The 27198-nt window shown below is 37.2% G+C and overlaps 2 protein-coding genes across 2 annotated transcripts in view; one reads left to right on the top strand and one right to left on the bottom strand.

Annotated features, from left to right (window-relative positions):
- The window catches only part of ext1b (exostosin glycosyltransferase 1b), a 100109-nt gene extending 85635 nt beyond the window's left edge, over positions 1-14474 (top strand). The window contains exons 7-11 of the mRNA XM_051136285.1: positions 4218-4313; positions 7693-7782; positions 9574-9734; positions 11426-11597; positions 11681-14474. Of these exons, the coding sequence (XP_050992242.1) occupies positions 4218-4313; positions 7693-7782; positions 9574-9734; positions 11426-11597; positions 11681-11866 (705 nt within the window). The 3' untranslated portion in view covers positions 11867-14474. The remainder of the gene's footprint in view (positions 1-4217; positions 4314-7692; positions 7783-9573; positions 9735-11425; positions 11598-11680) is intronic.
- The window catches only part of med30 (mediator complex subunit 30), a 28246-nt gene continuing 15379 nt past the window's right edge, over positions 14332-27198 (bottom strand). Inside the window, exon 5 of the mRNA XM_051136286.1 lies at positions 14332-15127. Coding sequence (XP_050992243.1) covers positions 15032-15127 — 96 coding nt within the window. The 3' untranslated portion in view covers positions 14332-15031. The remainder of the gene's footprint in view (positions 15128-27198) is intronic.

Below are 27198 nucleotides of genomic sequence, written 5' to 3'. Positions count from 1 at the left end.
CATCACATGGTTTAAGTCTACGCTTATATGAATCGCCACCTGTTAACATTTTCAGTAGCTGTGATCATCGTATCAGTATTTTATTTTCCGAGTTGTGTTGCAGTAAAAATAGCAACAGGTAGTACCAGTAGCTCACGTAGTGCAACCATTTTACATCATGGAAATAATAGCGCCCCCCATAGTCCAAAATACGTATAAAACTATGTGGATTTTTTTAAATGATGCAAATCTTTCATGGGTTTTCTACTACATATTTCAGTAAGAGACATCATTTACATTTACATCATTACATGTTATATTAACATTAAAATGACAGCCCTGCTATACATCCTATAATGATAAAAAACCCTCTGTGTCAGTTTCAGGTCTGACTGCTGTTTTTGACATGAACTAGTTACTTAACTTTTTGACTGCTTGAGGCTTCTCATTAGGCTGTTTGATATCCGTACTTCAGAAAATGCTGAGATTTGTTTACGCAATTTGATCTGATGAGGACACAGAGCGATGCTGTTTTCCCTCTTGAACATGAGTGGATCTCTCTCAATGTTAAAAGTGATTTGAAGCGTCATACTTTCAGTGCATCTGGACGACTCGTCTCTACCGCCCCCTCAGTTTACACCCCTCTTAAACCTCAGGGACTAAATCAGAGCCCAGCAGCCCGAGCGTTTCCATGGCATCCACTGCCTTCTGAAGTGTTTACCGCCCTGGGAACCAATACGTATTGATTCCCAGTGCAGGAGAGAGAGAGAAGGGACTAGTGGGGGAGGAGAATGAGGAGGAGAGGTGGGGAATTAAATGCAACGTGTCCCCTGCGTGAAGCATGTTGCGCACACACAAGCTGGCGGTTTTCTCAGACTGTCTCTTCTCTTCTCCGCGGGAGGGCTTGAAAAGACTCGGGTGCTGAACGCTTGGCTTTTGTTTCTCTGGCGGAGCTTGAATTGAGCACGCTCTACTCCAGCTGAAGTGGAGGGATGGGAATAGCAATGCTAACCCCTTTAGCTACAATTCATCAGCCAGAGTCTTTGCGCAGAGGAATGGAAAGGAAGTAGAGGAAGGAGGGATATAAATAAACAAGGGGAGGCTGAGGAGAATGACGGGCGTCTTTTGAGCTCGTTCTGGCAGGCTAGATAACTGAGATTGGGCCCACCGCTGTGAGTGAGTACGCATGTACCTCCACCCCCAAAACTAGGGGAAGTTGCCTGAGATGCCGTCTGCATTTAAAGACACTACAGAGCTTAAAATTAGGGCTGCCCTTGACTAAAGATTTTTCTGGTACTACATTAAGCATTAGTCGACTATTAGTCGCACGTTTATTAATAAACCATGTAAACATCATAAAGAGCCTTTAATTGCCTACATAGCCTAATAAGCGCTCAAGCGCATGCAAAAAGGCTTGCCACAATGTACCAGCAGATATAATAATTACAAATGTGTCAGGGAAAAACAGTAAGTAGACTGCATTAACATTTAATTAATTTATTGATAAACTAGTGCTTTCTTTGTTTTCGGCTTAAGAGATGAAGTAGGCAACACTGACTCGTCATTTCCGCAGTAGTGATGTGCCTGTATATATGTTTTATACGGTTTACATAATCTAAAAATGTTTTCTATTTGAATTTGTTCATTTAAAAGTAGACATTTCACTCTCTATAGATATATTTTTCATTTCTGTAAGGCAAGTATACATGGAGTGACTCGCTCAAGCTCACAGACACAGAGACGGCAGAATATGCATCCTGTTTGCTTTATTTTACAAAATCACAACGATTCGTTGTTATTCTGAGTGCACACAAATAAACATAGTGATTTTACAGATTCAAAAGATGTATTACTTTTATCTGTACAACCAAAAATGACGGAGTATTTTAAGCGCAAGTGACCGCGCCGGCGCCCCCATCTGTCATGCAATAGCATGCTACTATTTACCTTCCACACTGCGCAGACATCAATAGCACACATTTTTCTAGATTACCATTAGATTGATCTGCCATGTAAAGTTGCTAAAACATACATCAGATAAAAAGCCATATTTGAGGTGAGTGTTTGGATGTACTTTACTACCACATAGACCAGCTGTTAACGATCTGTCTGTCACAGACTCTGCGACTTTACCACTTCCTGTGGAATTTTTTTTCTGCGACTAATAAAATTTTGGTCGACCACGCCTCTTCTCGTCAACTAACGGTTGGTTGACTGTTAGGGGGCAGCCTTTCTAAAATACACTCTTGGGTAAAACTACTTGCCGGTTAAAGAGATTAAAATTCTGTCGTTAATTACTCACCCTCATGTTGTTCTAAACCCATAAGACCTTCGTTCATCTTCAGAACACAAATTAAGATATTTTAGATGAAATCCAAGACCTTTTTGACCTTGCATAGAAAACAACGCAACTGACACCATCAAAGGCCCAGAAAGGTAGTAAGGACATTGTTAAAATAGTCCTGATATCAGTGGTCCAGTCGTTATTTTTGTTTTCTTTGGGCACAGAAAGTATTCTCATAGCTTCATAAAACTACGGTTGAACCACTGATGTCACATGGTATATTTTAATGATGTCCTCACTGCCTTTCTGGGCCTTGAACATGTCAGTTGCATTGCTGTCGTCTATGCAAGGTCAAGAAAGCTCTCGGATTTCTCACCTTTTTTATGAATCTCACTACATAATTGTTCAGTTTTTGGATGACTAGCATTTGTCATAGTTTTGACCAGTTTTTGTCACTCTTGTCAACATGCTTTAGCATTCCCGGTCCTATCTTTGCCTCGCTCGTCCATGAACGTAGTCTGCAATATCAAAAAATCCAACCTTCAGGCTTTGTTTTGTTTCTAAGAGTTTAAGTAGTTTAATTATGTCTCTGATCTTATTATAGATTATAGAATACTTAGAGTTTGAAGAGGCCTCCTGATCCTCCTGCATGTAATATCATTAGACAGTCGGGCTTTCATTTATTATGTTCTGCTCGGTGGTTTAAGAGCTACGTGACTCTGCGATTGGGAGTTAATGAAATGAAAGATGTGGTTAAGTAAAAGGCTTGATGGCTGTTTATATCACCAGCGCATTAAAACAGGATTTTAAAATCAGTGCGTTAATATAGTACTTTCTCATTTTGAACAGCTCTTGTGTGTAATAATGACGCACATGCAGCAGCAATCGAGCCTGTATCGTGTCCTGATGCCATTCCCAATGCATTTGTGAACGAGATAGCTTTTATTTTAAATAAATTTAAAGTAAAATAAATACAATTTTAATGTAATTATTTAATAATTAAAATATTTTCTATTTTTTATTATTATTAGGTCTTTTTCCGGTTTCACTTTCATACCTTTATTGCTTTTCTCTCAGCTTATTCAGCGTGCGCATGTCTGTTCATGTTTTGATATCAACACCAAATGAGACTGGAGACCTGATCGTTTCAGCCTTTTAAATTCTCATTTATATGCATTTATTTTTCTTGTGGGTTTTTAGAACTTTGATAGTCTATTAATGTTTTGTTATACATGTGAACGTTCCTGAAAAATCGCCCTGAGAGTGTGCAGGGCTCTGTTAGTGTATTGGGTTGAGTTCAAATTCTCGAGCGCTCTTAATGAGTTATTTAACCCCGCTCTGTGAACTAACTCGCTTCTAAATCAGAGACACTCTCTGAGAGAAAAGGGCCCCTCTTAAAATGTTCCACATGAAACATTTATGAGCGTTAACGTAAAACCAGAGCCAGTCATTTCAGCCGGAGGTGTAATCACTCAAAGACACTTGAAAGTGACAAAACAAAATGAATATATATAAAAAAACACCTCACGGGTATGACAAGCTGTAAATTGAAACCGACATCACATCCCAAATTTGGGACATTTCAGGCTGATGCTAAAAACAGATACACAATTGCACAAATGTGTGTGAACTTCACAGTGAAAGCCCTGAGTGAAATCCCTAAGATGTCAAAATATGTCATGTTTGCCATTCACGGCATATGTTTTACTTTCACATGCTCTATTTAAGTGTGGTTTTATTAATAAAGTATGACTGTATGTGCAAGTGTGGCATACAGTATATTATGATGCGTGTTATTTCTTTGGAAATAAACATGTAAGCCGGCATATAAACTGGATCTGAATTAATGTGTCTATCTGCCCAAGGCCTCTGTAATAGAAATGTACTGTATAATTCATGAATGCATAGTTCTGTGTGTCTTACAGTATCTCTCTTTCTTTCTGTCTTTTCTCAGATTATTGTATTGTGGAATTGTGACAAGCCTTTACCTGCCAAGCATCGATGGCCGGCCACTTCAGTGCCCATTATTGTAATTGAAGGAGAGAACAAGGTAATAGTTTTTTTTTTTTTTTAAATTATACTTAAAGGCATAGTTCACCCAAAAATGAACATTCTGTCAGTAATTACTCACCCTCATGTCGTTTCAAACTCATAAGACCTTCGTTTGTCTTCGGAAGGAGGGAAGAGAAGAATTGTTGAATAAAGGTGTTATTTGTTTTTTTGTGCAACACAATATTCTTGTAGCTTCATAAAATTACAGTTGAACCACTGATGTCACATGGATTCTTTTGTTGATGTTCTTGGTACCTTTTTTGGACCTTGAACATGGTAGGACCCTTGCTGTCTAATGCATTGCAAAATGCATGACACTTTGCAAATACTAGTTTTGATGTTTACGCTACTGTTTGGAGTAATTTTTTTAAAAATAAATGTCTTTATCAAGGCACATTAAGATGATCAAACGTAACAGTAAAGACTTCTATAATGTTACACATATATATACAAACACATGTACATTTCAAATAAATGCTTTTTTTTTTAATTTATCAAAGAATCATGTAAAATGCATCACTGTTTCCAGGAAAAAATACGCAGCACAACCGTTTTCAACACTGAAAATAAGAAATTTTCCTTAAAAGGAACATCATTCTGTCATTAATTACTCGTACTCATGTCGATCCAGACCTGTAGGACCTTAGTTCATCTTTGAACACAGATTAAGATGTTTTTGATGAAATCAGAGAGCTTTCTATACTGTCATGAATGTGCACGAATGACACAAAGACAAAAAATAGTTGATTAAAGTCGTTTTTGTTTTCTTTGCGCACAAAAAGTTTTCTTGTAGCTTCATAAAGTTAGGGGAGTCTATGCAGGGTCAGAAAGCTCTCTGATTTCATCAAAAATATTTTAATTTGTGTTCCGAAGATGAACAAAGGTCATGAGGGTGAACTAACTTTCACAGGACACTGACATAAATGCTCTTTTTCATTTGTCAAAGAATCATGTAAAATCATGTAAAATGTATCACTGTTTCCAGAAAAATATTACGCAGCACAGCTGTTTTTAACATTGATAATAATATATTTTCCTTAAAGCTGACATCGGATACCCATTTTTCACAAGTTGGTATGATTCTTTAGGGTCTGAATGAAATGTCCGCAACACGCTTTTGTTAGAATTTGTCAATGGTCATGTAAAACACCACCATTTTACCTTGTCAAAAGCAGCTGTTCACAGCGACCCGTTTCAGTGCATGTCTCTTTAAATGCTAATGAGCTACTTCTCACCCCGCCCCCTCCCTTATGTTTTTTGTGTAATCAGTGGTGCATTACCATCAAAAACTAATCTACGGCGTCCTTAGTGTCGGAAAAAATTACTCTTATATTCACTTTTACATCCAACTACAAAAGCACCTGCATTGCTTACGAAACATTTTGACAGCTGCTTAATCACAGAGAAAATAGCAGACACCATACAGCTGGCTAAGGGTGGGAAATATGCAAATACGGGACAGTCCATCAGCGGTCGTGGGGCGGGGCCTGAGCAGTATGGCATCATACTGCTCAGAAAATCAAAATGGCTTAATGGAGACCGTTTAAGTTTTTTGGGGGATTAAAAAAAGAAGTGAATGGATTCTATATGCAAACACCATGTAATAGTGAATTTTTCATCCGACGTCCTCTTTAAGCGTCACATTAGCGTATTAGAATGATTTCTGAAGGACCGTGTGACACTGAAGACTAGAGTAATGGCTGCTGTAATTGTAGTAATATGTTTAATTGTATATTTGATCAAATAAATCAGCCTTAGTGAATATAAGAGACTTCTTTTAAAAGCATTAACTGACCCCAGTAGAGTATATGTAATGCTTTTTATTAGCGCTAAAAGTTTTTACCCTGCAAAATTATTTTTCACAAAATTGTGAAACACACAACACAGCTTCCCACACTTTTGTAGTTGTTGATAGGGTGTGTGTGGATGTTTTTGGTGTGGGCTAAAGCTGTGGAACAGAGAGGGGCTGTGAGTGTGTGTGTTGTTTCCCAGTGTTTGGAGCAGAGAGGGATTAGTTTTCCTCTGGCTGAGGGAAGAGAGCAGTGAAGTTGTGCCAGTCAGCCTGTGGTTTGTACGGCTTGTGGCTGTCTTGTTTACAGAGTGGTGTGTACGTGTGTGAGCGTGTGTGAGTGTGTGTTCCCACCCAGACTAGCTGACGAGGAGACAGCTCTTTTAAGCCATGATTGACAGCCTGGTCCCATGCCACACTGAAGTCTTGCTCTGGGCATTTTCCTTATTAAACACTCCCATTTCTACAGTATATGAGATCCTACAGAGAATACTGTGCCTTTCAGACTCACTTCCTGTGGTGCAGCTGTGCTGCAACGGATTTCATTAAGGGATGCATGAAACAACATTAACTACTCGTGAAGAATTGGTTTAATTTTTGTGTGAAGTGTAAAATTCGAAGCAAAATAATATAGGATGGGAATTGATTTTAGCAAGTGGGATTTGATTGGATTGTAAAAAGTTATTCAATGTAATTTTGTGAATATTTGTTGCCCATGCAAGCGGAGTTGTGTCAACAGAATAGTTGTTCCAAGGCAGAGATTATTTTGATGAAAGAAATGTTACATTTTTGATGTTTTGTGCATGAAATGGACACTGACATAGTCGAAACAAACGTTTTAGTTTTAATTGTTAGTAGTGATTTATTAGCAGCGGAATATGACAGTGAAATCTGCTTGAAACATGACTCGACTCCATTTTCAGACTCGATTCTCTGGTACGGCACTATGGCGTCTGAAGGAGAGAGATGTGAGACTTCCAGCGTTAGATTTAATCCTGACTTCACAGGGCCGTCGCTCACCTGCACGTACCTCATCTTTCACCTTCATGTTGTGGCTTTGGCTTTCTAGAAGTGCAGATTGTATGTGGAGTGGTCCCTGCGGGCACTGCTGGCAGGCTGTTTGTGTGACTGAGGGGGGATTTACAATGGGAAGCGTCTGTGTATTATTTCTTGTTTAGCTGTGCTTTTAGACACCGTCGTTTTTTGACATATTTATGACTTAGTTTGTCGCTCCCTGACACTGTTATGACGTTTACTGCCGTTGAGACTTGTTTTGTCCGTATGTGTTTTGACAAAAGTTAAATTAAATGTTTGCATGTGCGTCCATGTTTATGAAGTGCTGCGAGGGGATGTGTGTGGGTGGCCTGTTGTTGCTGTACGCGTCTGACGGGACTTTAATGTGTGTTGTGTGGTTAATATAAGTCTCGTTTTGTAATTTCTGCATCTTATTAGTGATCGATCACATGCAGAACTGAATATTTGGGAGTTTAATGGAAACAGAGAGGCATTTTTCTTTGTATTATATAAGCTTCCTATCTGAAGTCTCAAGATAAAATCTTGACTATACATGTTTATTTTCTCTCTGTAGGTCATGAGCAGTCGGTTTCAGCCGTATGACAGTATCATCAGCGATGCAGTGTTAAGTTTGGATGAGGACACTGTGTTGTCAACCACTGAGGTATGGACTATAATTCTCTCCATCTGTCTCTCTCCTGCTCTCTCTCTGTCTCTCTCTCTCTCTCTGAGTCACACGTCAGCAGTGAGGGTGACTGCCGTCCTGAGCTCTGTTAGCCTGTGGCCCTGCGGCCCTTGCTGAAGACGCCGCTTCCTCCTGGAAAGTTTCTTTTTTCATTTTATTTTCTGTCACTATTCATGGCTGTAAATGTCATCTTTTTGCTGTTTTCTGGGGTCTCTGACAACCCTAAAATAAAAATGTCACAGACCTCCTGTCAAAGTTAAAGTGTGAGATTTAAAGACACATTTAAAATAGTTATCGTTAATTAATACTGTTAATAAAAAATATATTTGATTTGAAACAATCAGAGCTGACTAGAATGTTTTCTTTAAACCGTTATTACTTGTTTACTTTATTAAATTTATCACATCCAAAATAATGTACATGTGTACACAGTGTGCTGTGTGTATGTGTGTGTGTGTGTGTATATATATATATAGATATACAGAGATATAGATATATATATGTGTGTGTGTGTGTATAAAATTACATTCATATACAATACAGGTGTTTTTTTTTTTTTTGTTTTTTTTTATGTGTGTGTATATATACACATATATGTGTATATATGTATGTATGTGTGTATATATGTATATGTATATATATGCATGTATATGTATGTATGTATGTGTGTATATATATATATGTGTGTGTGTATTTATATAGTTCAGCTTTTTTGTACATATATATATATATATATATATATATATTATAATTGTTTGGCAATAATAACAGAGGTTATTTACATAGAGGTACAGAGAGATGAAAAGTAATGAAATTTTTTGGTCGAAGACACCTTGCATAACATCATAAGTGTGCTTCAGCGGATGAGATTGGCCCCTTCCTGGCCCTCTATTAAAAATAGCATCCACTGCAGCTAACAATAGGGCAGATGTCGGATCCATAACCCTGTAGCGCCTTAAAGTGAAAGACGCCTTATCGTTGAGCAGGGTTGTGATCGCTCCCTCCTCAGCCGCTCTCGGATTAAACCCCCAACCTTTCAGCTTGCAGTGCAGATTTGGCAACCACTATGCTTTCGCCACCCGTAATCAGCTCAGCATGGCCTCTTCAGCCCTCGGTTCCTCCCTCTCTCTTCTTTCTGTCCCCTGCATTAGTGGCACTCTGCAGCGTACACCGGTGAGAAATGGCCGTCCCTTATCAGAGGCAGCAGAGTCAGCGTGAACACACACAGCTGAAGTCAACCTCCTAAACCTGTCTTCCCTCCTGTGCATTCCTCTTTTCTTTCTGAAATGGATATCTTTAATCATGTGTTATCTTGACCACACTGCAGGGAAACTCCAATTACTCTTTCTTTCTTGAACTCCCCCTCACAAATAACCCCATTTGTGTAGCTAGAGACTTAGTTTGGCATTACATGTGAGGCGGATGTACTGCCGGTGGGGTTACGCCAAGGTTTCGGCGTATATAGTTAGTCTGTCTGTTTGTGTGTGTGAGTACGTGTGTGGTTCAATACACTGCTGACTCGAGATCCAGCTGAGGCTCCGCCGCTGACACTTTTGATGTGTTTCAGTAATTATTTGTTTAAATTCTTTGATCTTCCAAAAAGGAGGGCATCTTCTCAGCCTGCGGCTTTGAAAGCGTGTTTGTGTATATGTGTGTGTCTTTGTGTCTGGCTTTTGTCATGAGAGAGCCTTCATGCCACCATCCTTGATTCTTTATTCCTTCTTTTTAACTCTTTATAGCGCTGATTTGGTTTCTGACGTTGCCTTGCAGGTGGACTTTGCCTTCACGGTGTGGCAGAGCTTCCCTGAGAGAATTGTGGGATATCCTGCCCGCAGTCATTTCTGGGACAATAATAAGGAGCGCTGGGGTTACACCTCTAAATGGACCAATGACTATTCCATGGTTCTCACTGGAGCTGCCATTTACCACAGGTACCACATGTGGAAACAGCTGTTTCACTCCGAGGAAATTAGGGCATTGCCTTCCCTTTACATTTTATCAGCATTATTCATAGTGCCTGAAGGGGAATATACGCAACCGCTCAATGGTCTGAGGTCATTTTTAGCCAGAAATGAAAACCTTTTTTCAGCATTGATGCGTTAAATTGTTCAAAAGTCAAAGGGAAGACTTTATTTAAAATAAATGCTGTTCTTTTGAAATGTTCATCAAAGAATGCTAAAAACAGTTTCCACAATATTACTTGAATATTAGAATGTTTTCTGAAGGATTGTGACCCTGTATCCGTTTCCAGCATTGCTGACATTACAGATGTTGCTGAGGACATTGAAATTTTCTTAAAATATCAACAATATCAAGTATTTATACACTACCAGTCAAAAGTTTTTGAACAGTAAGATTTTTAATGTTTTATTTTTATTTTATTTTTTTTTTTAAAGAAGTTTCTTCCGTTCGCCAAGCCTGCACTAATTTGATCCAAAGTACTGCAAAAACAGTAAAATTCTCAAATATTTTTACTATTTAAAATAACACATTTATATTTGAATATATTTTAAAATGTAATTTATTTCTGTGATTTCAAAGCTGACTTTTTAGCATGATACCTCCAGTCACATGATCCTTCAGAAATCATTCTAATATTCTGATTTGGTGCTCAAAAAACATTTTTATTATTATGTTGAAAGCAGCTGAGTAGGTTTTTTGCCAGGTTTTCTTTGATGAATAGAAAGTTCAGAAGAACAGCATTTATCTAAAATAGAAATCTTTTGTAACATTATAAATGTCTTTATCATCACTTTTGATCAATTTATAGCATCCTTGCTAAATAAAATTATTATTATTTTTTTTTTTTTTTCCAAAAAATAAAAAATTTCAGATAAATGCTGATCTTTGGATCTTTCTATTCATCAAATAATCCTGAAAAAAATGTCCTCAGCTGCTTTAAATATTGATAATTATAATAAAAAAAAGTTTCTTGAACAGAAAATCAACATACTAGAATGATTTCTGAAGGATCATGTGACACTGAAGACTGGAATAATGATACTGAAAATGTAGATTTGATCACAGGAATAAATTACATTTTAAAATATATTTGAACAGAAAGCAGTTATTTTAAATAGTAAAAAAATATTTCACAATATTACTGCTTTTGCTGTATTTTGGATCAAATAAATGCAGAATTCTTTAAAAAAAAAAAACATTAAAAATCTTACTGTTCAAAAACTTTTGACTCGTGTATAAAATTACTTTTTTTGCCTATATAAAAATGTTACAAATTTCTATTGTTGTAAAAGACAAAACCACCTGCCACCACAAATAAAGAGTGATCTAATATGATAGCACTGGCTTTAGGGTAGAACTGTTCATTAATTTTCTCAGAAAAACATGTTTTGTAGTTTTTATAGTAAGGTGGACACTCGCAGCAAGGACACATTTGTAGGACGAGCAGGCAATAAATATATATTTAAGGAAAACTATTTTAAAAAAGGCATTGATTAAAAGACTGATATTGTTTTTTTGCAGTTGATGGAAAAAAAATCAATATTTTTATCCAGCCTAACATATTGTGTTCATTGTCCTATTGAGCTTTTCAATTTATGATTTGATTGTCTCAACATGTCCTTGACGATGTCCATGCTCTCTATCCCATCCTTTTCTCCAGATATTACCACTTCCTGTATACCCACTTCCTGCCAAATAGCCTAAAGAGCATGGTGGACCAGCTGGCCAACTGTGAGGACATCCTCATGAACTTCCTAGTGTCCGCTGTCACCAAGCTGCCGCCCATCAAGGTCACGCAAAAAAAGCAGTACAAGGAAACCATGATGGGTCAGGTAATCGAAAAAACGCAGTTTAGATAATTAAACCTACATGAGCTTGAACAAACCATCTAACGCAGTGCATCTGTTCCTTTTAGTCATCTCGAGCCTCGCGCTGGGCGGACCCGGACCACTTTGCCCAGCGCCAGACCTGCATGAACAAGTTCGCCAGCTGGTTTGGCGGCATGCCACTGGTCCACTCCCAAATGAGACTGGACCCTGTTTTGTTCAAGGACCAGGTCTCCATCCTCCGCAAGAAATACAGGGAGATCGAGCGGCTCTGACCAGACCGGCGCCCCTTGTCGGACATTCAACAGGGGGCTGCCAGAGACTCTCCAGAGCAGAGGAGGACCATAGCGGAAGAGCCCACGGCTCACTTTTCCCTTCAGCACACAAGCAAAGAACAAAGACAGCAGGATGTGACGGCCTCTGTGGACCTTCAGACACAAATGACACACTTTTAACTCTTCGGAAGATTTAGTTTGCTTTCAAGGTTGGTAACGAACGCCACAGGAAAAACTCATTTTTCCCAGCACACGAGCGAGTCGTTGGACGACAGGAGGGACGCATCATCGTGTTAGCACTTCATCACCACGCCGCATCTGGATCCATCCATCCTCCCGCCACTTCTTTCCGAGGCCTCGAGCTGTGGTTGTGTACGATTGAGCTCGTATGGTTTTATTTCCAAGTTTTTGAGGTATTAGGGTTTTTTTACTTTTCAAAAGGCTTCATAATCATTTAGTGACAGTGCAGGTGAAAAGTTCACAGACGTGGAAGAAATATAACATTGCATTCGAGACGCCGATCCCTTTTATTACCACCCTGCAGTATTTTATTTCTCTTATTTTTAAAAACGGTGCCAAGACTAATGAGTTGCCTTAAGTGGCTTGTCAAACCCTCCCCACCTATTTAATTCATGCAAATCCACCTTAAAGTGTATTAAAAAAAAATTAATTAGAACTCCCTAAATCCTCACATTATTAAACAGCCCGAAAAATGTTTGTCATAGTCAAAGAGAAAAATTAGCATGGAAACAAAGGCAGAGCTTACAGTGCAGGAACGCCATCTGTTTAGGTGCGAAAACTTTCGTAGGCATCAGCGCATGACAGGTTGCATCGTAAGGACTTACGGCCGTAATTTAAGTGAGACGTCTCTCACCTCTATTATCTTCCCTGTCGCTGTGAAAAATGAGCTGTCCGTCAAAGTTCAATGGCGCTGCCTCGTGCCATCCTATTTTAAACGCGACTCCTTCGCATAGAAAAATGGACACCCAGCTAATTTATGACAAGTGTATGCTTCCTTTACATCCTTTCTGGCTGATTTCATATCAAGGGAACGGTTCTCGAGACATCGTGTTGTTTCTCTGTTTTCCAGAGTCGGAGCGGAGCGTGTTTTCAGCCTCCGCTCACAGGTACTTGAATGTCTGATGACTTGAAGGAGTGCCGTGCTTTAGTGGCCTTTTGTGAAGGTGACTGGACTTAAAATGTGCCAGCTGTGAGCCAAAGCCTTTTTTCCTTTTCATGCTTTTTCACACAATGCATCACACAATTCGGTCGGTGCAGTGATGTGACATACACTACATGTTTGTTTTCCCCTCTATGTGGTCCACGCTGAAATTTAAACACATATCTGACACTGAATGTTGTTTAGGATCCTTCACTTGTTGTGTGTTGTATATTAATAAGCTATTTGACATTGAATCATGACTTAAATGCAAAAATTTAGAGCGCTCATGTGATTCAACAGACATGGCCTGAATGGCCTAAAATGCGTTTAGGTGCTTGGATCTTGTTATACAAGTATGTGGATTAATTTCAAGTCCCTGAAAGCTAAAATTAGTGATTAATGTCTTTGTCATCCTTTTTATGTTTTAACACAAATGGCCCACATCTGGTTAAGTTTTAAGTTCAGCAAACCATTTGAAATTTTATATCCAGCATTTATATCTGATTGTCATATCACGGAATTACCGTCTGGCCTCGCACAATTTCATCGGCCGAATCGTGAGACGCTTCAAACACAATGTACATAATCGTTGTTCATACAGAATTATATATAGGGGTAGATGTGTGCATCAAATGTCTGTTTTGATTACTATGTGCATCCCATCCTGTCACTATGCCCTTGCCAACACTGTCATCAGGGCTTGTGATTCGCCCAGCATCGTCCAGATCTGCCCAAGGCCCTTGTCAGTGCAGAGCATGTGTACAGACGACACATTGATAGGTGTTTGCATTGACGCCAGTGTTATTTTAATTACCCAGCTTAACGTGACAAAGCCATTCATTTGAAATTGGCCTGCTGAATGCTGCTGCTACCACTACACACTTGCAAGATCACCAAAGAATCTTGGCAAATTTAAGAAACTCATGCAATTGTATTATGTTGTTGTTCTTTCTCAGTTTCTGTACTCATTTCTCATTCCGTCAACTGGTAAAATAAGCATCTGATTTATCTTACATTATGTTCTGTGATTAGCAATAAGCGATATGGAGTCATGCTCAAAAATATCACTGATCGCTCCCTGATTGTGCCTTTTGATTCAGTCGAATTGAGTTTGACCCCCGCTGTCACACGGGACTTCAAATCTTTCAAATAAAGTTGCATCATCTGCTGACACTAAAGCTTCACAGCATCTGTTGAACACTCGACTCAATCACGTTAGGCTGTTAACCAGACTTGCATGACCACTTTAGACTATTTATGAGTAAATACTGATTTGTTTTTGGGTTATTTTGGTTCAGATCTGTTTGTTTTGCTCCCTCCTGTCCTGACCCTTCATCCCAGTAATTAACAGATGACTTTTTATAGAGGTAATAAAGAAATTGCAAAATGCCAATTTTGTATGAATGATTTATAAGAAAATGAATAAAGTCATATTTGATGCTATAATGATGTGACTTTTTTTTTTTTTTTTTTTCCTCCAATTAAAGGGGTTGCTGATAGCGCTGATGCTTTATCTGTCTTTTCCAAATACCAGCACAAAAGTAGGAAGCAGTCAAGGATTTGGTATAATGTTTACACTTAATAGATATATTAACATCACACTAATACGCAACAGTTTCACACAATATTTTTCTGTAAGTTATGATTGAGAACTATACCGTTTAACAGTAAATAGGCGCTATCGTTCATGCAAAATATGAGGAATATACTTGCGTAAAAGGTTCATTTTAAAGCATATCTGAGTGAATGAGCAGAGCGCTCAGACCTCCTAATGTTCATCAGGTTGAAAATTGAATCCGAGACAGCTGAACCGAATGGTATTTCAAGCGTGTGTTATGAATGTAGCAGAATTTCTTCAGTTCAGTCCTCTTTTCGCTTCCTACCTTCTCTCAATTTTGTGCCTCGCTGCTCTTTCCTGCATCTATCTTACATGTCCTGCTGAAAACCGAGCTGCAGCGAACACCGGCTGTGTATGTACAATGCACGTGAACATGTTGTGTGTTTCAGCTCCTGACAGCCAGCATGGAGTTGATCTCCCAGATGAGGTTTCTGAGCTGGTCCATAATCATCTTCAGCTGCTGGTTCTTCTGTTTGAGTTTCTGTGATAAAAATGGAAATAAATATTTTCAGTTATTGAGCTGTTAATATGCAGCACCGGTGAGCAGAACGTCACTGACTTAACATTTTTCAGTAGCGTAACAGCACAGCTATTTTCAAAATGATGTAGCAGGGGGTTCCTAACAACTACCTGTGTAGCATGACAAAACTTAGCAGTAACTCATCCCATGCTACATTATGTCATAATTTCAGTCTGTAAAGCCAGTAATGTAAGCGACTTACAGCAACAGAAAATATATTTTACCTGAGACATTGATTAACTGTAGGTAACTACATATTCGTAAAACAGTTTCGTAATAAATGCTTATAAATAGTTATGATACTTGATCATGGGTATAAAAATAATTACGATGAAAATAGCCTTTATATATTAATTCAGAAACCCTTTTATGGCGCCCCGTTTCCACCACTGAATTAAAAAAGAATAAAGCCAATTGTGATATTTTTTTCTTGCTTTTGAATTTATTTTTTACAGTTATAATCAATAATTTATATCTCAGAATCTCGTAATTCTGAGAAGAAAAAAATCATGAGATATAAACTCACAATTGCAAGAAAAAAAAGAATTGTAAAATAGTTACAAAAAAATGTGGAAACAAAGAACACTGCGAAAAGTTGAAATGTAAACTCAAATTCTAAGAAAAAAAATTACGATGTAAACGTAATTCTAAAAAAAAAATGTGAATTGCGAGACGTAAACTCGAAGAAACTCAGAATTCGAAGAAAGAAAAGTCAGAATTGTAAAATGTTAAATCTGAATTTTAAGAAAAAAAGTCTGAACTATGATATGTAAACTTGGAATTCTACAAAAAAAAAAATCAGAATTGTGAGATGTAGATTCTAAGGAAGAAAAGTTTGGATCGTGAGATTCTAAAAAAAAAAAAAAAAAAAAAAAAAAAGTCTGCATTGCGAAATGTAAAAAATTCAGAGAAAAAAAATGTCCAAATCACAAGATGTAAACTCAGAATTCAAAGGAAGAAAGGCCAGAATTGTAAAATGTTAAATCAGAATTCTAAGAAAAAAAGTCTGAATTGTGAGATGTAAACTTGGAATTCTACAAAAAAAAAATAAGAATTGTGAGATGTAGATTCTAAGGAAGAAAAGTTTGGATCGTGAGATTCTAAAAAAAAAAAAAAAAAAACTCTGCATTGCGCAATGTAAAAAATTCAGAGAAAAAAAAATGTCCAAATCACGAGATGTAAACTCAGAATTCTAAGAAAAAATCTGAATTAAGAGATGTAAACTCAGAATTCGAAGGAAGAAAAGTCAGAATTCTAAAATGTTAAATCAGAATTCTAAGAAAAAAAGTCTGAATTGTGAGATGTAAACTTGGAATTCTACAAAAAAAAAAATCTGAATTGTGAGATGTAGATTTTAAGGAAGAAAAAAAATAAAGTCTATATTGCGAAATGTAAAAAATCACGAGATGTAAAGTCAGAATTCTAAGAACAATAGAATCATGCAAAATAAACTCGGAATTCTAAGAAGAAAAGACGTAAACTCAGAATTCTAGACGAAAAGTCTGAATTGCAAGATGTAAACTCAAAATTCTAAGGAAAAAAGTCTGAATTGTGAGATGTAAACTTAAAATTCTAAGAAAAAAAGTCTGAATTGCAAGATGTAAATTTAGAATTCTAAGAAAAAAAGTCAGAACTGTGAGAAATAAACTCAGAATTCTAAAAGAATTATCACTGAAAAGCAGGGCAGAAAACAGTGTTTCATACTGTATATGTGTAAATGCTTTAAGATAAGAACTATACACTTTTGAGTATACGTTTTTGAGATTCACTTGCTAAACACATAACAGCAACTCAACACGAAAAGCAAGCCGATAGAGTCATGATGTTTAGTTGTTTTCCGACCAAAGTGAAAGGGGAATAAATGTGATACAAGCCACTTTGTTGTATGATTGCTGGTGCTGTACCGGACACAGCAGGTTAGAAACAGCGAGAGGTTCTCTGGCCAAAAACACCTTGTTAAAGAAAATGGCTAGAAGAAAATGTCATTCAAACTGACACTCTTTATAACAGTACTGTGCAGAAGAGCATCTCTGAAGCGTCATAGTGTTGGGCCACAGCAGCAGAAGCATAATGCGCTTATACCATCCCACCTCATGTCAATGGTACAAGCTGCTGGTGGTGTGATAGTACAAGAGCTGTTTACTTGGTGCACTGTTACAGGCCCCTCAAATACAAACAGTGCTCTATTTAGATGCTGTAGTGTATGAGAATTGTTACTGACCATCTGTATCCCTATATAGCCACAGTCTACCCATTTGAAATGAATAGCCTACTTCCACTGGGACAATGCACCATGTCACAAAGCATTCATCATCTCTACCTTGTTCTATTGTGGGAATAGCTTGTGACTTCAGCTTGTTCCAATGGCAACACGGTCCCCTGATCTCAATCCAATAGAGCACCTTTGGGGTGAACTGAAATGAGAAGTTCATGCAGCCTGTAAATGGGCAAAGGCTGTGTGATTGTATTGAGTTAACCTGGCTAGAACCGCTCAGGAATTCTTCCAGCATGATTTGCTGAAGCCTTGCCACAAACAATTCAGACAGGAGCTATGGAGGCAAAGCAGTGTGCTGATATGTACTACACGTGTACCTAACAACAGACATTGAGATATAGCTAGTGATACATATTTTTTATATGCACTGCAGTCTGACATGTAGTGTCAATTTTATTAACAAGAACTAATGCCGAAAAATGTTTGTTGACAAGCTTTTTTTTCCCATTACTAAAACGATGGCAGGACCACAGTAAGGTGATTACAGTGACTATATCAACATGCAAAATAAAAACTATACCAAAATCTCTTTTTATTTCGGAAAAAAAGGAGACAAACTATGATTGTGGACTGCTGTACTTGCCTCTACTACACATGCTTTCATGTGTGCGGTTGCCAGATACCAAGAGTTCAAATCAGCAAATCAGAGCTTCTCTGTTAAAAGGATACATTTTCTGCTTGGTGTTTTGCTTAATTCTTGCAATCTGGCAACCATGCACGTTTGTGTTCAACTTAAATGAAAGTGTTATTCAGCCCATCAGTGTTCTGACATGAGATCTCGACGTATCCGTAAGTATATGAGTCCTTATTTTATTGATTTGTACTTACTGGTGAAAGTTTTCATTGACTAAAACTAGAAAAAAATGCTAATAAAAACATTTAGTCAACTAAAACTTCACTAAACAAAAACAGGACAAGGTTGACTACATATAATAACAAAAAAGTACATTTTACACAAGGACTAAGACTAATTTAAAAGACTCACACTAAATTAAAAAAAAAAAAAAAAAAAAAAAAAAAAAAAAAAAAAAAGGCTGATAAAATTAACAATAGTGAAACGATGCATTAAGAGCCAGGGGGTGAAAACTTTTGAACAGAAAGGAGATGTGTACATTTGTCTTATTTCGTACTGCCCTTCAGAGGCTACAGAGTAGAAGTAAATGTTTCCCACATGACAAAATAAGTTACATTTATCCTGATCTTCAAATTTAAAAAGTATTTACCCCCAGCTCTTCATGCATTGTGTTTCCTTCTGGAGCATCAGTGAGCGTTTGATCCTGCTGTAATAGTTACATGAGTCCCTTAATTGTCCTCCGTGTGAAAAGATGGATTTCATAATCATACAGTCATTGCTGGAAAGGGTTCAAATACACAAAAATTCTGGAAAACCTAAATAATTTGTGGGACCTGAAGGATTTTTCTGAAGAACAGCAGGCAGTTTAACTGTTCAGGACCAACATGGGATTAATGAGCAACTATCACTAAACAAAAAAAACACAGCTGTGGGTCATTCAGATAACAACACAATATTAGAATCAAGTGGATGTAAACTTTTGAACGGGGTAATTTTTTAAAAATAAAACATAACATGCATTTTGTACATTTTGAAAGGGGGGTGTAAACTTTTGACCTCAACTGTAGTCTCTCATATCATTTAAAGGATATTTGCTGTTTTAAAAATAATCTTCTACTCTATAGGAACATTTAAGTAATTTTAAAATGGTAATAGATGATTAGAATTGTATAAAAAAAAAAGAAAGAAATCGCAATCAACCAGCACCTAAAGTATACACTTATATAAACTAAACTTATATAAACTAAAATAAATAAAAATACGAAATAAAAAAATGCAATTAAATTAGATATATGAATTTAAAAACAATATATAAAAATCACATACGTTTTAATCAAAAAACATTAAAAACTGCTTAACTGATGACTAAAAAAGTTAAAGAAAAGTTTCTTCTTTTAAAAAGTCTTTTAATATTGTGAAATATTACATTTTTAAAAACTCTTTTAATATATTATAAAATCTATATAAAATTCATTTTTTAGCAGCCATTACTCCACTCTTCAATGTCACATGAGCCTTTAGAAAATAATTCTAATATGCTAATTTGGTGCTCAAAAACATTTCTTATTATAGTCAATGTAAAAAGTTTTAATAAAGTCATTATATTTGTTTTCTTTGCACACAAAAGTATTCTCGTAGCTTCATATCATTACGGTTGAACCACTGATGTCACATGGACTATTTTAACGACGTCCTTATAACCTTTACGGGCCTTGAATGTGTCAGTTGCGTTGCTGTCTATGCAGGGTCAGAAAGCGAATTTCATCAAAAATATCTTAATTTGTGTTCCGAAGATGGACAAAGGTCTTACGGGTTTTGAACAACATAACAGGATTTTCATTTTTGGGTGAACTATTCCTTCTATCTATAACCTTACTGCACAAAAGTTCACACACACAAAAAAAACTGATGACGCATAATACATTTTAAGCAAATTGCTTACAGCAAGCAATGACAATTTATAGAGGATGAACTTAGAGATGCAACTTCTCCAAGACAGTCAACCTACTAGTAAAAAAGCAGAGCTCCAGGAACAGGCCTGGTGGGTTCAGCAGCAAAAGATGACCCTGGTGAGCTGAACTCCTGTCTAGCACCATTAAGACACAATAAAGACTCAGTATAAGTGAACAGGTCCCAGCTGGTACAGGGCAGAACACTACATTGATCGCTTCTTTCTTTCCTAGCAGGGTCAATCTGGATCATGATTGCTCCAGAAACACTGACAAGAAGAGAGTCTGAGGCACTTGTTGTCAAGCACTGAAACAGGAGTCCTGAGGCAAGCTCAGAGGACATGTGTCTCTCATAGAGCAGAGAAGTAAAGTCTCACTTGATCATGATTCTCAGTACAGATGTTAACTTTGATAAAGGGCTCTCATCTTCCCATTGGTTTTCAGCATTTAAGCAGGAGTTTTCAGAAGTTAGCAAAAAGGCAACTGGTTGGTGGCAGCCCAGCTCTCATAAAAAAAGTTCTTATTGAGCACTGAAAGCCTCCGTGGGCTGCTTAATAAATGTGAAGTCAATGTGACCTGAAGTCTAATAACCTACTTGCACTTTAGTATGTACTTGTGCAATCATATTCCGATTACTAAAGGGACAGTTGCACTCATTTACTCACCGCTAAGACGTCAATAGTGGGCCAAAACAACAACTGACTTTAATTGACTATAAACACTTATCATTTTTCATAATTTCTTCTTAAGAAAGAAAGATCATACAGGTTTGGAATTCAGAACACAATCAGAAGAGAAAACCTGCATTTACTGTTTCTTTTAATTCAGTCCTAGGCTCAAACATGGCGTCTCATTTCGCCTCTCCCTTCATCTGATTCTCTTACCTCATCTACTCACGATGAGATCAAAGCAGCCATCCTCGATAATGTGCGCAGAGGGAAGAGTTTTTGATCAAATGCGGACTTATTAAAATTCAGGTTTGTTCAAATGTGCTATGTTTTACACTCTGAGTGACAGCTGGATGATGTGCTAGCAGCAGTGCACATTCTGCAAAGAAAAATTAGTGTTTTTTTTACATATCACCCAAAACTGTTGGAAGCACAAATTAGTCTCTGAGGTCTGAATGAATTAAAACAGATCTAATACAAGAGCGGTATTGAGGACTGTGGCTTAAATACTAGTTACTATGTGTTTATTGCACAGACTGATCAAAGTGAAACTATTTTAAATGAAGAAAATGTTAATAGAATAAAATGAAATGCAGAAATTGTCTGTAGAACAAGCCTTCATTATAAAAACTGTGACCTTGGATTCCACATGGCTAATCCGTCTTGTCTCTCTCGACTCGTTTCAGCATTTCTGCTCGCTGAGATTGAGAAGGAATTACTAGTGTAAGTGTTTGGGAGTGAAGCAAGGGATTACACTGATTGAAGTGCGGGAAGGGATGTACCACCTCATTCTAATCCAGGTGACATCACAGCATCTTTAATGTAACCATTAAGTGCTGCTTATTTAAAGACTGCTTATTCTTTTAAAACGTTGACTAGACTGAATCTAGAAGTGCATGCTCATAAGATTCCTCAGCCAAGTGGATTCTGAATACAACTTTCAAAGCAAAATCATTTTAATATTTGATAATTAAGTTGTAGGGCTGCACGATAATGTTTAAACTGATAATCATGAAAAAAATTATATAATAAAAAATTATAATCACGATTATTAATAAAATTATTCTATCAGGGTAAATAACATTTCATGTGTCCTTTAACCAACCTCCACTGACTACATATGCAATGACTTCATTCAACCAACTATGAAAATAAAAAACTCAAGGAAATCTGTATTCACATTAGATTTTCTAAGAGACAATTTGTTCACCAATAAGACTCAGATCGCGCAGTAAATTTGCTCAAAGATCGTTAATATACACTGATTCCATGCCGCTTTCACCAGATTAACATTGTGAAAACTGGTAAAAACTTTAGAAACTCCTAATATAACTTAAAATAATTACAATATATGTACTTTTTCACTACTGTATTGCCACAGGTAGTAAAAGCACACTCCTCAAACAATGGATCTATTATTAAAACTCTGTGAAAGTTTGATCATGGCAGATTTGGTTACACAAGCAGCACAAATGGCTTGTGAAAAAACACACTGTCTGTATATGACACTTTCATGTAAGCAGAATATCGCTGTAGAGAGATTGCTTAACTCTGGCACATGTATGTTTTCATATCATCAGCGCTGTTCCGCCATCAGTGGGCGTGCGCACAGGGTTGCCAGATTGCATAGATTAAGTAAAACACCGGCCAGAAAGTGCATCCTTAAAGTGCTCCTATTATGTCTTTTCAAATATGACCTTTTTCTGTTACGGCTATACGTCGCAAACAACTTGCCCTCCCACAAACAGTAAAAATGTGGTTTACGTCATGTCAAGAAGACGCTGTATCCTACGCTGTGAGAGTAAACTTGTTTTATATTCACTTCCAAAAGATGAATCTACAAAGATTGGATTTTCTAGCGATCGTTCAAAATACATAGTTGTGTATGTTATGTTGTGTAACAACCCTGCACATGTCTGCACATGTAGTTCTGTTGTTCAGCTGCGGGCCCACTGTAGTCTAAAAATCTGTGATTGATGCAGTTTGACTGTCTGTCTGTCTCATTAGTTGGAGTAATGATAAAGGATAGCACACAAAGCGGCTTTCACACAGAACACGGAAAGCGCTGCGCTATGAAACCCATTCATTTTAATTGCTTGTGCCGTGTGCGAGCGGAGCGCACTACTGGTGCGCAAGGCGTGCACGCCGCACTCTGAAGGGCTGCACTGAACCCAGCAGCCAGAGCAGCGCTTTCCACATTTGGTGTGAAAGCCGCTTAATCCATTATGCAATGTTGAAGTTTACAACATAGAGGTGTGCCCGGTTCGGTTACATAAGCAAATTGTGAGCACTTTCCATGGTAGTCCGTGCTAACTTGTCGATCAGCCACTTCAACCGTTTCATCGTCAGACTCCGGCTCGAATTGGTAAGGTAAAATCAATGCCATCTTTTCAATGTATTGACAAGTCTCCATGGCTGTCATTCAGTTATGGCAATGGGCGTTTCTTTTTCTCGACATGTGCTGTACGCAGTAAACCAATCATAAAGGACTGCGGCATCTGACCAATCACAGCAGTGAGGACTCACGGAAAGGAGACTGATTCTTCGAACCGCTTCGCACGAGTCGATTACAAATCATTTAAAAAATTAGGTAAAATCAAATCTATTTTTGGAGAAAACTAAAGTGTTTTTTGACCTTGCATACATGTAAACCTGTTTTAGGAGACTCATAAAACAATATTAGCAACCTTTAAAATGCCATAATAGGAGCACTTTAAAAGAGAAAACCTCTGTTTAGGGGACTTAATCTCTTCACATCTGGCAACCACAAGCATGAATGCTAGCGAAGACTTGTTAGCAATGCAAGATAACGCACATGCCAAATTAAAAACACGTTTTCAGGATAAATAACGAGCTGGCCATTATCGTGACTATTGTTTTTAATTAATCGAGAAAGGTGGATATCGTTATCGAGATTAAAATACAATTAATCGTGCAGCCCTATTAAGTTGCATGAAAAGTTGTGGCAGAAATCGCAATTTAAAATGTTCTCAGTCCAAATTGGGACAAAACTCTTTTGCTTTAACCTGAAATTTCAATCATGATTTGCTCAACCTTGTGTTTTCCATGTGGAACATAAAATTATTAGTAATTATGAAAATTTCACGACTGCTCTTTTCCATCAAAATGCATTATGATCTGGTCAGTTACAATTTTTACTAATTTCTTAAATAGTAACACTTTATTGGGTTTAAGAGGTTGACAAGTTAACATTTCTTTGATAAAAAATACAGAAAAAAACAGTAATATTGTAAAATATTATTGCAATTTAAAATGCAATTTATTCCTGTGATGCAAAACTGAATTTTCAGCATCATTACCCCAGTCTTCATTGTCACATGATCCTTCAGAAATCTAATATGGTGATTTATTATCAATGTTGGAAACAGTTGTGATGATTAATACTTTTTTGGAACTACTGATACTTTTTTCAGAATTTTTTAAAAAAAACAGTTAAAGTTAACAAGAACAGCATTTATTCAAAATAGAAATTTTTCTATCTTTTCTTTTTCTTACTGACCCCAAAGTTTTGAACAGTGGTGTATATTGTTACAAAATATTTATATTTTGAATAAATTCTGTTCTTTTTATCTTTTTATTCTTCAAAGAATCCTGGAAAAAAGTATCACAGTTTTCAATAAAATAAAAAAAGCATCACAAATGTTTCCAACCTTGATAATAAATCAGCATATTAGAATGATTTCTGAAGGATCATGTGACACTGAAGACTGGACTGGAGTAATGAAGCTGAAAATTCAGCTTTGATCACAGGAATAAATTAGATTTTAATGTATATCAAAATAGAAAAACTAAATGTTTATATACATCATAATTATATTTTTTTTCCATCTTTTTGATCAAATAAATGCAGCCCTGATGTGCAGAAGAGACTTTTTTAAAAAAAACATTACAAATCTTACTGATCCCAAACTTTAAATTAAATTAAATTAAATTAAATATTTAATTGAATGAATGAATGAATGAATGAAGTACTTAGGGTACATTTCCCTAAACAGATGTGAATTGCATTTTGTGAATTAGCATTATCTCTCCCATGTTGACTATCTTGTCGAGTAAATGATGTGGACAGTGTGTTCTTTTGGCAATAATGCCGCTGCTGAACATCCAAAAATTGAACTAGCTTCATCAGCTGTTTATTTTGATCAAAGCTGAAGCCAGATGGCCCCTCTGTGTGTTACATGAGAAGACTGCTGATGGCAAGAATGCAGTAAATGATGAGTGACAGAAATCTACCGAAAAAAACACTGCACAACTGCCCTTCAACAAAATTCCTTTAGACATGTTGACAATTCAAGCAGAAAAGATACCAAAGTCTTTGAAAGACAGCTAAAAATACAACTAGATGTTTACATTTTCTGAAAAAAAGTGGTGCTTGCTTGTGCAAGTCACCTACAGAACATAAAGCTTGTACAAATGTCAACACTTTCCAAAGGCACCAAGGACCCTTTGGTGTTCAGAGAGAGAGATGGAGCAAAGACCCCCGTTACATATTGTATAAAAGTGAGTGTTGCATTTCAAGCCTCACCTATAACAGAATAAACATACTCCCATATCCAAGAAACCTCTTGGATTTCATCAAAAATATCTTAATTTGTGCCCGCAGGTGAACGCAGGTCTTACGGGCTTGGAACGACATGAGGGTGAGTAATTAATGAGACAATTTTTTTCCCTTTAACAACCTGCACAATTTCACAAGTATAGGCAACAATAATGATACTTGCTGTACCGTTGACCACAAATGAACCAACATGCACTGTAAACCGCTTTTCCTACATGTTCTCCGGTGTATAAGCAGCAGTAAAGAGAGACTGTGTGTGAAATGTCAAAGTATTGAAGGTTGTCTCCATTGATCAGTGCTCTGCTCCCCAGCATTTTTCAATCTTGCAACACCAGACTGCTGTCAGCCTGCAGTATTGATTTTGCTGTTTATTGTTACTTCGTTTACAGTGCTTGTATCAACCCTTCATGACCATTCCCAGCCCACTCCATCTGCGACTATAAACACAGATACGTACGTAGGCTGTCTGCTGAATTAACATAAACCGATCTAGTTGCAAATGATTTGCAAATGATCTCCTTTCCTCTCTCAAACGTCTCATTATTTTCGTTCCACTAGAGCAATTCATAAACAAGAACCTAAACTCAATTAAACACACGATGTTCAGGTTGAAAAGTTCATCAGATCTTCAAAGAAACGTTTGGGTTTTGAGCTAAACAGTGCGCCGTGTGTGAGCTCTGCGACTGGGACGAGTGGGAGTGAAAGGATTGATGGAGAAACGAAACAGAGAGGAACTAAAACCCCAGCCCTGTGTGATGAGACCGAGACGCCGGAGGAGGGAGGAGATCTCCATAGATCAGAGGTGAAGGACGAGAGGGATGAAAGAAAGATGGCACCCACTTGGGGAATGATTGATACAATGGAATGCATTAGAGAAACCACAGCATGTCAAATGGTAATGCGAGCTGAAGTGTTTTCTTGTTATCAGTTTGTAATCCTTAAAACAGCCAGTACTAAATTTCAGACTTAAATAAGGCATGTTCTTTCATAGCGACTGTAGAAATATGAGCAAAATATGCGCAATCCCAATGCAATGACTAATTTTGGAATCTTGATATTTTCATAAGTAATTAAGCTTATCACCTTTCCCCAAATACTCCTACTATATACATAATTTTTATTACTGTATTATAGTAATGAGAACAAGATTATTTCGCATTTGGGGGATTGCCTTTGGAATCTGACTAGTCCTACAATGCAGAAAATTGTTAATGCTTCTAAAAATATGCTTCATTTTCTTTATGCAAAAATACACAATGGTGCTAAAGACATTGTTAAAACAAGAGAAAGCTTTCTTTAAAGAACGGATTGTGTGATTCCCAATCAGGCATGTCCCTGCATCCCTTTCTTATAGCGAGCTCTTTCATCTCTTCTCAGACTGTCAGGGGCTTACTGCATCTGGCTCCAATGAGCGCTTCCCAGGCAGCATAAAGAAGAGATGAGCAATAGAAATCTTTCAGGGAAAGTGTAGCAGTAATTCCATTTTAAAGCCTAAAGTGAGAAAGATGTAATTTTAGCCTCTCCGCTCTTATGGGAGAAAAGGGAAAACTCTGGATTTGGCTGAGGAGACAAAAAGGGTTCGTTTTGAAACTGTATCACATTCCCTCATGGGCAGTAGGCCAAGAAAAGTACAAATACAAGACGTATCAGAGCAGTGCTAGTTCATATTTGAGTAATGATTTATGGAGTGTGATATAATCTGTATAATCTGATTACTGATAATGCAAGGATATTTTAGTAACTGAGAATGATCTCTCAATTTCTAAATAACCTAAATATGTTTCTCACACAAAGCAATCTAAAGACATCATGACGACAAAATAAGGGTGAGTTAAAGGGATAGTTCACCAAAAATGAAAAATCTGTCATTAAATAGTCACCCTCATGTTGTTCCAAACCCGTAAGACCTTTGTTCATCTTCGCAACACAATTTAAGATGTTTTTGATGAAATCAAGAGCTTTCTGACCCTGCATAGACAGCAATGCA

The sequence above is a fragment of the Labeo rohita genome, chromosome 19 (assembly GCF_022985175.1).
Source record: "Labeo rohita strain BAU-BD-2019 chromosome 19, IGBB_LRoh.1.0, whole genome shotgun sequence".
NCBI classification, from domain to species: Eukaryota; Metazoa; Chordata; class Actinopteri; order Cypriniformes; family Cyprinidae; genus Labeo; species Labeo rohita.
This window is presented reverse-complemented; position numbering and strand designations above follow the sequence as displayed.